A 12,907-nucleotide genomic window follows, 5' to 3' on the forward strand; every position below is an offset into this window, starting at 1 on the left:
GCCTTTCTCACACACACACACACACACACACACACACACACACACACACACACACACACACACATGCACATCCCCCCACGCACACACACACAGGGTCGGTTAACAGAACCAGTGGAGTGTGTCGCTTCAGAGGAAATGTCCGGAAAAAGACTTCCTTTCTTCTCGATCGGTATGCACACACACACTGGCACACACACGCAGACACACACACACTGGCACACACATACTGACACACACACACTGGCACACACATACTGACACACACACACTGACACACACACATACTGAAACACACACACTGACACACACATACTGACACACACACACTGACACACACACATACTGAAACACACACACTGACACACACACGCACACACACTGACACACACACACTGGCACACACATACTGACACACACACACTGACACACACACATACTGAAACACACACACTGACACACACATACTGACACACACACACTGACACACACACATACTGAAACACACACACTGACACACACACGCACACACACTGACACACACACGTCGCAGGAGCGCCGCTCATGTTGCCTTCAGTGGCGTTCGGTTTCAAGAGACCTCATTTATTCTGAGCAGATCAGGTTCTGCTGATCAGAATCATTGATTATTTTATTATTATCATCAGCGTGAGCGCCTCCAAACCGGATCAACTTTTACCGTCAAAGCAGCCATTTTATACGGAAGACCAAAGATGACATATTTAAAAATCCATCCATCCGTTTTCTAACACCCTTGTCTCTAGTGGAGTCAGGAGGTAACGTTCCGGGCGAGAGGCGGGGTCACCTGGACAGGTCAGTCTGTTGCACGGCAACACAGAGACAGACAGGACACACAACCATACACACACACCTCGGGAGAATTTAGAGAGACCAATTAACCTGACAGTCATGTTTTTGGACTGTGGGAGGAAGCAGGAGAACCCGGAGAGAACACACCATGCACAGGGAGAACATGCAGACTCCGTGCAGAAAGACCCCGGGCCGGGAATCGAACCCTTGATCTTGGCAACAGCTCTACCAACTGCACCACTGTGCTGCCCATATTTAAAAATAAAAGCAGAAATATGGATTTTCTTTTACATGCGCATTTTGGTCCAAAAAAAAATATTTCCCTTATTCACACATTTTCATCAAAAAATGTAGATATATTTTGTTTTTGTTGTCAAAATTATATACATACAGTATATATATATATATACATGTATGTATGTATTTTTTTTACTTTTGCTTTTCCTTGTACATGCATTTTTTTAAGTTGTTTTTCCTCATATTTTATTTTTTTAATTTTTATATTTTACTTTTAAGATAACTATACAATCATCAACAGCTGCATAGACACACTTTCCACTGCGCCGTTATTCTGTCCTCCGTTTTCAGCGCTGATACAGGAAATGAATTCTTGCTCTGTTCTTACAGTGAAGTTGATCTAAACAGCTGCGTTCTTACAGAAACATGAAACTCAATCAGGCTTCTGTCTCTGCAAACGGTTGGAGGAATTAGATATAAAGAATAAACCAAATTCTGCAGCTCAACAACATTAGCTGCATTAGCTAATGATTTGCAATAAAAACAATGGACCAACAGGAAAATCATCATAAAAACAACAACCTCTCCACCTTAATGTGTGTTTATTATTTTGATTAAGCTGCTTTAACTGAGAAATGTTGTTTCTTTTGGAAAAAGGAGGAGATTTCCTGTCCTTCCTGTTAAATCTAGCAGAAATCTTCCCTCAGGCTTCGTCTTTCTGAAGACGGTTTTAACACGTTCCACCTTTACTTCGCTGAAAAGCCGAACCCTTCTGCTAATGCACAGCAAGATAAACAAAACTCATCATCTTATCTAAACTGACCAGAAACGTCTGATGACTGATGAGGAGTAGATGTGGCCCAAACACTCAACAATACTGGAGCTAAATGAAGAAACCTGCAGCTGAGATGATCTCTGAGGCTCAGTCATTAATCCAGGTCTTTACTTAAATCCCTTTATTAAAATCATTTCAGCTCCTTTAGTTCACAGCCGCACTGAAAGGCTGATTTCTGCTGTTGGAAACCACAGGAGGGCAGCGGACACGCTTCCGCTAATCCGCTAATAGCATAGCTAGTTTTTCACTTAGCACTTTTGCTAACTTTGAAAACGTTTAGCACGCTCAGCCTTCCCTAAATTAATTTTTCCAGATTACTGGGATGTTTTGTAAACTTTCAAAACATCCTTAAAATGTCTTAAATTCATGAATCTAAAATTATGGCCTTAAAAAGTCTTAAATCCATCAAAATAAATTGATGTTTGGGGATTATAGTTTTCCAAGGGGAGATATAATTTGAATTGAAGTTAGCGCTTTAGCCTTAGCTTTCACTAAATACTAATGTTGGTGTAACTCTTCAGCATTAGCTTAGTTAAATACTGTGTTGGTGCAGTGCATTAGCTTAGTTAAACAGTGTTTTAGCATTAGCTTCCTCTAAATATCAATGTTGTTGTGTTTTAGCGGTAGCAGAGCTAATGTTCATGATTTGTGCTTTAGGCTAGTGCAGCTAACTTTTTAGCTAGTGGCAAATGCTCCATCATATGTGCTGCCATCCTGGATATCAAACCTTTCTGCAGCTAGCTTGGTGGTAACCAGATTCTACCTGTTTGGAGACAAAAATAACTTTGTGGAGCAATCTGGGGACAAAAGCTTAGAACATGTCCATTTTCTCACTTTAAAAATGAAACAATTCTCCACTAATTTAACCCAATCTTGTAGCTTTAAACGTTTCCTCGGATGGACATTCAGTGCAGCAATTCAAACACTTAGTATTTATCCAGTTTTGTTTTCTTATTGCTGAGACTAAATAAACATCAGATAAAGGAACATGGCAGGAAAAAGAGCATCGCTGATGTCTGCTTGGGAACAATGGCGCTTTGTGGCACAGAAGATTGAGATCTCAGCCTTTCGATGCTCACAATAGCAAACAGAACACTTTCTACTCGGGCCGCAGCCGAACTGTGTAATTATTCCAGCAGGGTGTGTTTGACTGTGACAGGAAGGCGTTTAGGTGGATGACAAAGGAGAGAAGAACGATGGCTGGAGGCAGGAACTCGTCCTGACTTGTTTCTAAAGACTCTGATCATTTACACCTTCTCACCTTTCCCACCGTTCTCCTTTTCTGCTTCCTGAAACTCGCAGTCGTTCACAGAGTTTCCTTTTTCTCCCAATCCCCACCGTCCAATGATCCCCTTCCTTCCAGGAAGAGCCGCCTACCTGTGACCCGCCACTGGATCGGGTTTCCACCTCTCCGACTCGCATCACTTCAACGCCAAAACGCAAACAAAACAAGACAACTCTGCTGCAGTTTCTCTTTTCATGATACATTAAACCGTGTTTATTATTATTATGGATGTTTTTTAGGTTTTTTTTATCCCTTTCTCGTCAATTTTTTTGTCTAGAATTGAAAACAAAAACATTAAACAGTTCAGAGTTCACAGTGACAAACCCTAAATTCACTCCCAGAAAACTTCAGCTCTGATTTTTAATTCTTTTATTAGATCTTGAAACAAAGGCTCCCTTTTACGGAAGACGATAAGCCGCTAAAAAAGAATTCAGAAAAAAAACATAGTTATTAGAAAATGTAAAAAACCAAAACTCAAGATTCTGAGAAAAAATAAAATAAAATTTGAATTCTGTCTGAGAATTCAGACATTTTTTCTCAGGATTTTGACTCGGGGTCTCATTCTGAGAAAAAATCTGAACTCCGAGCTAAAAGTCAAAATTCTGAGAAAAAAAATGTGAAGAATTCAGAACTGTAAGAAAAAAAATCGAAATTCAGATTTTTATTCCTCAGAATTCAGAGAAAATGTCAGAATTTTGACTTTTTCTGACTTTTCAAAATCTGGACTTCTGGTCTCATTTTGACAAAAAATAATTCTGAGTTTAGAGTCAAAATTCTTAGAAAAAAGTGAGAAAAATCAAACGTATGAATTTTTTCTCAGAATTTTGTAAATGTCTTTTGGCCCGGTAACTTTCCAGATCACAGGAGAAAATTCTGTAATGACGTCAGAATCGTATCTCTGGGCCCCAGAAGGTTCTGCCTCTCCTGGATCCAGCAGCTTTTAGCCTGTAGTTTCTGTCGGCCTCGCCACGAAGACCGGCTGTAAAAAGGCGGGAATCGCCATGGAAACAGTCCACTAGTCATTTCCTGAGCCTGTTTGTTATACACAAAGCCCTCCGAGTTAAACACAAACTAACCAGCCGTCTGTGTTTGTTTTTTTGTTTTGTTCAGGTTCTGGGTCGCGTTCTCCTCCTCCAGCTGATCGCTGAGCTGGTCCGCGGTTACCGTGACAACGAGACCTGGTCGCTGCAGCTGCTGAACAGCACGCGCATCCACATCCTGCCGACCCTGAACCCGGACGGCTTCGACGAGGCCGACACAAACTGCCTGTTAGGCCAGGGAAGGTAAACAAAACGAGTTTGTTTTCTTGGTATTTTATCTCACAGACAGACAGAAAATGGTGATTATAGTAAAACTGGAAGAAGAACGAGTTTTGATCTTCACTTTTTTCATTAGTAACCATCTGAAAAGTGCGGCATGCTTTTTTCATTCCTCTTACACGTTTCTGAAATTGTATTTTTTGTGAATGGAAGCAGTTATGTACTGTCAGCAGGGTTTGTACTGTGCTTGAAATCCTTGAAAGTCATTGAATTTAGGTGCTTCAGGGTTTGGAAAGTACTTGAATCCTGTTTAAAGTGCTTGAAAGTTATTGAAATTCATGCTGAACAGTTTGGTAATAAAGGGCAATTTAATGTTTGGTTAAAAGCCTAAATTTGGAAAATATTATTTACAGTTGAAACCAGGTATTTACATTCACTTAATAAAAGACAGATTTTTAAATTTCTCACTGTCTGAAGTTAAATCAGAAATCTTGCCTTGAAAGTTAATTTTTACTTTGTGATAAGTGTAAAACTTTTGTATTACTGGAGATTTCATGTCTGAATATGTTCAGATTTTTTGTTTTGATAATTTTTACAATAAATATTCTGATATTTCATCTTTTTTATTCATTCTGTAAATGTTTGAAAACAGAAATGTATTTAAAACGTACATAAATGAGGCATTTTATGGCAGCAAAGCTAAAATGTACTTTTTGTTAGAACAGGGATGTTATTTTCCATTAAAGCTGGAGATCACTTCCTTTCCTCAAATGTTTTAAGACATTTTAAGATCTTAATGGAAAATCAAAATAGGAAGAATTTGTTTCAACAGGCAGCTAATGATCCAGTTGAACATTTCGTGGCATCAGATGTTTATTGTGCAAAAATTAAACAGTTTTGCTCCAACGCCCCAAACTCTGATTACCAGGAAACCACACAAAGCGATGGACGTCGGTCAGACTGCAGACAGATGGTTAAAGCCTCTAAGCGTCCATCATGTGTGTTTTACGGCCTCGTTAATCCGACTCGCCTCGGTGAAACGGAGTGTGTGGTCTGTCGGGTCCCGCCGCTCCAAACCTTAAAAGTACATTTTCCTCTTGCTTTAAACAGAACGAGGCAGAAACTTGACTTGTTCTTAGTTCTGCACCAATTTCTTCAAACTCGATGTTTTATCTTCGATTGGGTTCAAATTTTTAATTTTTGTTTATTTATTTATTTTTGTTATTTTTTTTGTTTAAACTTCAAACTTTTTACAGGTTTAATTCTGAAAGGTGTGGCATGTTTTTGATTTTAGTCTTTCTCATTAGGCTTGTTGTAATAAGCAGTTAATCACATGAGAATTTAAAAAGAGCTAAATAATTTTCAATCACACAATTTATTGTTTCCTCTTTTCTCTCTTTCGTCTGCTGCTCTGGTCTCAAATATCTTTGAAAGACATTTTGTTTATAATTCATTTTATGTGTTGTTTATTTATTTTGATATTTAAAATGTCAAAATATTTGTGGTTTTACTTTGAAACTGAATAACGTGATAAAATATGAGTACTTTGCGTGTTAGCTGCCATATTATTTTAAAAGAAATAGTAAAGGCAGTAAACATTTTTTGTGAGATTATTTTCTTTTATAAATATTTTAAAGCTCAACTTTCAGATGCAAAACCAATTTTGAGCATTTTGGTTTTGGGCCACACAAAGTCACTTTGAGGGCCCCGAATGGCCCACGCACCACAATTTGGACACCTTTCCTCTAACTGGTTTTCTTCCAGGAAAATCCTCACTGTTTTATTTTAGCGACTTTGTTCCAGTTGGGGTTCCCACCCTCTCTGTTCTCTCCGACTCAAACATTTCTGATTTCTTGACGTTTCCCTGATCCTGATCGTTTTCTGTCCACTTCAGGCTAAACCATAACGGCGTCGATCTGAATCGGGGATTTCCTGACGCTTTCGCTGGTCTTCGAAAGCAGCAGCTGAACGAGGAGCAGAGGGAAGCTGAGGTTGGTTTTTGTTAGGGAGTTTATGAGCTTTTATTTAATGAATATAGCCTGTTTTTAAGTTTTTTTTATAGTGTTAATATTACACACTTTGACAATCAGATGTACTTGTTTCGAGATCTGTAATTAAATAATTTAGGTTTAAAAGGGGATTCAAATGATTTCTGGTAGGAGTTCAATGTAATTTTTACATTTGAAATCTTCACCTCATTGTTTTGCAAGACAACAGAAAGAAAAAGCTAACTGAGGATTTAACGCTGAAAAAAGGCCTTCATTTGTTTAAATGTTAAAGGAATCGGTGAGAACAAGTTATGTGGTTGTTTCCTGGAGAACTTCTCTTATTTTGTAGGAACATATTGCAGCCAGTTGGCTAAACCGTTTATATTTAAGGTGTCAGTTGTAGTGATGGGATTTTCGGCTCCTTTTCGAGATGCGGCTCTAATGGCTCTTCTTACTGTGGAGAGCCGGCTCTTTCGGCTCCCAAACGGCTCCCCATATATATTTTTGACATTATTAATTAATTAATAGCTTAAACCTAATTTTATAATATTTTGTTTCATTATTGACATTGTTAAGCACTTATGATGAGTAAAAATGCCGCATAACAATGCTATAGCAATACCGATGCGTGTGATGTCCGCATGTGCAGGTTGTTTGTCGAGCCTGCAGATAGGAAATGCTGACTTTGCACAGTCTGCACTCTGTCCTGGAGCTTGATGTAGCATTAAAATGAGTCCAAATCTTGCTCCGTTTTCTGTCACTCATTTATTTTCACCTATTCAGTTCTCACACTGACTCCCCTTCTTTCTGTGCTTCTTGACCGCTGACTGAGTGTCTGTGCATAAACACCTGCCGACGAACGCTATACAGCTTGGCCAACTGCCTGCCGTTTCTACAAAAAAAGTGGAGATAAACTTTTTTTTCAGTGTTTTCCCGCCACATTATTAATTGAAACTATGTGTGATTGGTCAGATGTGTGGAGCACACGCTTGACATGAGGGCAGTGGACCGACCGAGGGAAAAAAACTCTCCGCTGTGGCACTGGCAGAAGAGCAAAACGCGAAGGAGAGGGAGAAGGGGGGGGAGAGACAGCGAGGCACCGCAGGACAAAAAAAAAACGATGTGGGGAAAAACAATCGGCTCTGGCACTTGCAGAGCACAAGCACAACGACAGGGAGGCGGAGAGACAGCGATATACTGTAGAAAAAAACCCGGCTCCCAAATAGGATCCTAAAACGGCTCCCATTGTGGAGCCGGTTCCAATCGTTCACTTCAAAGAGCCGGCTCTTAGAGCCGGATCGTTCGCGACCGACACATCACTAGTCAGTTGACAATGGAGGTAGAGGTCAGACTAGGAGAGTTAAAGCTGAAACAAAGCACTTTATAGATTAAAAGAACTGTTAGCTACCCTCACAGTGGCTGTTAGCATTATTAGCTACTCCTCAAGACGGTTATAAGAACTGTTAGCTATCCTTCAAATATATAGCTGTCAGGTGGCTAACTATTAGCTTCCCTTCAAGGTTGTTTTATGACACCGTATTAGATGGCTATAAGGACTGTTAACTGCTCTTCAAAGTTGGTAAAGCATGTAGCTATAAGGCAGCTAACTGTTAGGTACCCTTCAAAGTGGCTGTAAAAACTGTTGGCTAACAAACAAAGTGGCTCTGTAGCTGAAAGTACTATTAGCTACCTTTACCTTATAACGGTTAGCTGGTTGTTGATCATGACACATGAGTTTCTACTAACTTTTATTTAGTAAGAAATAAGGATTCGGTTTGGATGCAGGTATTTTGGTTTGGCTGGGAGGACGAGCAGTTCAGTTTTAGAGAGGTTAAATTCTGGCAGAGAGAGCTGGGTTTCATTAGCTTAGCATTGTAACAGATCCAGGTGATCAGACAATATGATCCACTGAGGTGGTTTATATTGCAAACAGAAGAAGCTCCAGTACTGTGCCTTGGGGGACGACCAGATTTATGAGTTATGACTGTCATGGTGGATATTTATTAAACATTAAAATACCTGTGTAGCTTTAAGATACCCACAGGCTAGCTACCAACTTCTTTGACTGATCAATCCAGTTTCTAAGAAATATTGCAACCAATTTTAAACTAACATGAATCAAAATAGCGCCATCCTGACTTATCTGTGTTCGATCATGTTTTTCTGCAGCAGCCAGATAAATGCTGGCAGGCATTGAAATGTTGGAGTTTCTGTCTGAACCTGCCACTAAAGAAGGAAAATGAAGTTTATTTTGCTCCTTTCCTCCCCTGCAGCTGAGCAAAAACCACATCCTGATATAAAAATGAGCAAATAAATCCAAACCAGCTCTGCTGAAAACAACATAAGTATTTTATTTAAACTGCCTTCCTAAAATCCTATAGTAGAGCTCTTCTGTAGATTAATCCATATTTAATAAGCAATAAATCAATTAATCGCATGATAAATTAAAACTAGCTCAATAATTTCCAATTGCAGGATTTATCATTTTTCCAAAAACTGGATGATAAATTCTTCAGTTTGGTGATTTGGTCTCAACTAGGCCCTTATTTTGAAGGACAGTTTTGTTTATAGAAACTATACAATTCATTTTGTTTGTTGTTTCTGTTGCTTTATTTATTTTGGATATTTAAAAAGTCTTCCAGTTCCAGTGTTAAATAATCATTAGTATTTATAGTTTATTGATCTTGAAGAATGTGTTCTTGAATTATTACCATTTTAATACTTGAAAATGGTAAATATTATTGTTTATTACGATAAATTCTGAGATAATTTATCACCCGGCAAAATGCTATTGTGACAGGTCTGTCTGTATCAGCAGTATTTAAGGTGCGACAGTGTTTTGTTCAGCTGATTTGTCGGTCATGTGATCCAGGTCAGAGCTGTGATTGGCTGGCTGCGAAGCGAAACTTTTGTTCTCTCCGCCAACCTTCATGGAGGCGCCATGGTGGCCAGTTATCCTTACGACAACAGCGACCAAGGTAGAAACAAGCCCAGAAACCTCTTGTTGCTAAATTCTGCTACAGGTTTTAATTGAGCCATTTATGTCTGGATCTTTTTCTTTAAGGTGTGTTAATTGGTTTTAGAAATGGTTTCAGTTTCCCGGCTGGTTTTGCAGGTTCTGTTTGGATGGTCTCGCCCAGCATCGCGCCTGATGACGACGTGTTCATCCACCTAGCGAAGGCTTACTCATACAACCACGCCTCCATGCACAAGGGGAACCTCTGCGTCGACAGCGGACCGTTCCAGGACGGCATCACTAATGGCTACAACTGGTACAAGCTGGAAGGTGAGCACGAAAACTGTAAAAACTGAACTGCAGTATTTTTAAAATCTTTATATTATATTATAATGTTATTTCTTTATTTAGGCTTGTTTGAAAAAAAATCCTTTTCTCTCCCTGGCAACCATTCAGCTGTTTCAAAGCACCTGGGTGGACCTAGCTCCGCCTTCGACTCACAGCTCTGCCTCCACTCGGCTCCTTCAGACTAGCCGGCAGCAATTAGCAAACAGCTGCTGAGCTCATTAGAGGAGCTGCTGCTCAGAGCAACGCTGGTAAAAACTTTAAAGGGTTAAAGAGGAGCCATGTTGGGATGACTTCCTGGAGGCGGAGCTTCAAGAGCAGGAGTTTTAAAGAGACAGAGGCCCAATTTCAAGATGTTTAAACATGAAGTAAATTTCTTTTAAGTCAGGAAAGTCAAATCAAGATCCTGAATGTTCTTAAAGGGCCGGTTGTGCCAGAATGATGAAACTCAATAACAAACTGTTAAAATATTAATAAGTATTTGTTCCTGCAATCCATAAGTTCTTGTTAAAGTTTCATGTTGATCAGTTTCTCTAGTTTCTCCAATCAAAATCAAACTTTGTAGTACTAATTTATAAATATTTGAGATTTTTGTACTCATGTTAAACGTGTCTTTTTGTTTCTCATATCGATCACAGACATCAAGTAAAGCTGAGACAGAAGTGTTGTAAAAGTAAGAAATACTGCCACCTCAATGTTTTTGACCATTTTTATAGAAAATTTGCTATAAACTCTAAATTATGCATTCGCATGAAAAACTACAGGGATCTGTTGATTATGCATGAATTTGGCTGATTGATGTAATTTGATGTCTGGAGTCTAAGGGACCACATAAAGGGCTGCAGTGGGCCAGATTTGGCCCCCGTGCCTAGAGTTTGACACTTAATTTGTAGAAGAATGGGCCGGTGCTAATTAGAAACTGGGTGCAGCTGTCAGGGGAGAGCAGCAGGCAGGCTGAGTGAGAGAGAGCAGCAATGAGCCGTAAACAAACATGCAAACAAAAATCTAAAAGCAAAACGAACACCAGGAGTAAACAATAAACGTGATCTTACTAAAATAAACTAAAAGACAAAACAAAATACAGAAGCTATGGCTAGTCATGAATGGAAAACACATAACACCGCCCCTTTAAGAGCTTCTGTGTGGTCCCAGGTGGGATGCAGGACTACAACTACATTTGGGCGCAGTGTTTGGAGCTGACGCTGGAGCTTTCCTGCTGCAAGTTTCCTGAACCCAAAGAGCTTCCTGCCCTGTGGATGGAGAACAAAAAGGCTCTGCTAGCTTACATCCAGCAGGTCCACCTGGGTGAGAACCCGTGTGTTAGCTTTAGCCTGAAGCTAACACCAGGCGCTGAAAGGATTGATGGGTCTCTGTCTGTCTTTTAGGGGTGAAAGGTCAAGTGTTTGACGGTTGGGGGAGGCCGGTGCAGAACGCGGTGGTGGAGGTCAAGGGTCGCAGGAATATGTGTCCGTTCAGAACCAACCAGCATGGAGAATATTACCGGCTGCTGTTGCCTGGAAACTACACCTTCAAGGTAAATAATAATTACATTTTACTATTTTAAAATTATACCTGCACTTATTAGATCTCAGGTTTTAAACTATGTCTGGCAGCACAAGAAGGAAAAAACGAATCTTTTCAAACAAGGAATGCAAATTCTCAAAAGACGATGCGAATTAGCCGTGTTTCAATCTGAAGAGAATCAGGCGACGCAGAGCGGAGTTTCACCGCAGGATGACGTTACGCATGGCTGTAAAAAATAAATGATGTAGAAATGTTTTAATTTTAATGGCAAAAATTAAAACAACTCAGATTAGTAACAAAATTAACAAAATCAGGCAAAAGATTTTGTTCCAAATCAGTTTCTTTCAATGAACAACTCATGAAGCTTTAACAGAAACTGCAGCTGTGTGTCTGTCTGCTGAACTTCTGGTTAAAACATTTTTGATTTTCATTCAGGGGGCAGAAAATCCAGAAACTTTACTGAAGTAAGAGTAGAAATACTTCATAATAAAACTACTGAAGTAAAAGTAAAAAGTAAAGCATAGAAAAAATAGGACAGTTTTTTGAGTAAATGTAACTATATCCCTGCATATCAAATCTGCCCTGCAGGAACAAGAAGTCAGAGTTTCTCATTTTTTTCTTTCTTTCTGATTTTGGTCTCAGGTGTCGTATCCGGGTCACAAGGTTCTGACAGAAACACTCAGCGTCCCGTACGGTCCAGAAAAATATTCTGCAATGAAGCACGACTTTAAGCTGCGACGCATCGCCTCGACAACGGTCCGCGCTCAAGCTGAGCCAAGCCCGTCTTGTAATAACTCATTACTGCCTCAAGGTGGCGGCACCGCAGCCAGATCCGCCTGGTACGGACTGACAGTTGGGCTCAGTTTAGTGACGGTGCTTCAGTCTCTGATGGACTGAATAACACGGTCTGAACCCAAACCCCAAAACCCCGAAACCAAACGAGGTGAGAGGTCAATAAAGGTTGACTTTACTGGCTGCTGGCTTCAAAATGTGCAGAGTGAAGGAAATGGAGCTGCCAAGTGAAAACAATGTTTTAGCAACATTAATGAGCAGGAAAAACAGAAAAGATTTAAACAAATCAAAGAAATGATGGCTGGATTCCATCTATCTGTTTCAGTATGGAAGAAGATTAGTGCCAAAGAAAAAAAAGAATTTTGATTTTGATTTTTTTAAAAATCAGAATTCTGTAATATTCTGGGATCAAAAATCAGAATTATAATTTTTAAAAAGTCAAAATTCTGAATTCTGATTTGTAAAATTCTGAATTCTGAAGCCAAAATTTTGAAAAAAAAAAAAAAAACTGAATTCTGAGTTTAAAGTCAGAAATTTGAGGTTAAAGTCAAAATATGAAGAATTTTGACTGATTTTAAAAAGTCAAAATTCTGAGGTTAAAGTCAGAATTAAGGCAAAAATTCAAAAATGTTGAGAAAAAAGTCAGAATTCAGAAATTTAAGTCAGAATTAAAGTCAACAACTTGAGGAAAACAATCAGAGTTCTGAGTCAGAATTTTGAGATTAAAGTCAAAATTCTAAATTTTTTTCAAGGCAGAGAAGTCCATATTTGTTTAATTTGTACTTTTATCAGAATTCTGATTTTTTATTTTTATTTTTTTAAGTCAAAGTCTTGGGATTAAAGTCAGAATTTTGAGAACAA

The 12,907-nt window shown here is 39.1% G+C and overlaps 1 protein-coding gene across 2 annotated transcripts in view; it reads left to right on the top strand.

The window, feature by feature from the left end:
* cpm (carboxypeptidase M) overlaps positions 1-12,573 on the top strand; it is a 24,871-nt gene extending 12,298 nt beyond the window's left edge. Inside the window, exons 4-10 of one of the 2 annotated variants that reach the window (XM_023349888.1) lie at positions 4,293-4,465; positions 6,336-6,432; positions 9,302-9,407; positions 9,545-9,715; positions 10,883-11,035; positions 11,116-11,264; positions 11,897-12,572. In XM_023349888.1, the coding sequence (XP_023205656.1) occupies positions 4,293-4,465; positions 6,336-6,432; positions 9,302-9,407; positions 9,545-9,715; positions 10,883-11,035; positions 11,116-11,264; positions 11,897-12,151 (1,104 nt within the window). In that variant the 3' untranslated portion in view covers positions 12,152-12,572. Of the gene's footprint in view, positions 1-4,292; positions 4,466-6,335; positions 6,433-9,301; positions 9,408-9,544; positions 9,716-10,882; positions 11,036-11,115; positions 11,265-11,896 lie in introns of both variants that reach the window. The other variant, XM_023349889.1, reaches the window with a different exon arrangement.
* The last annotated feature ends 334 nt before the right edge of the window (positions 12,574-12,907 follow it).

This window comes from Xiphophorus maculatus, chromosome 17 (genome assembly GCF_002775205.1).
Source record: "Xiphophorus maculatus strain JP 163 A chromosome 17, X_maculatus-5.0-male, whole genome shotgun sequence".
NCBI classification, from domain to species: Eukaryota; Metazoa; Chordata; class Actinopteri; order Cyprinodontiformes; family Poeciliidae; genus Xiphophorus; species Xiphophorus maculatus.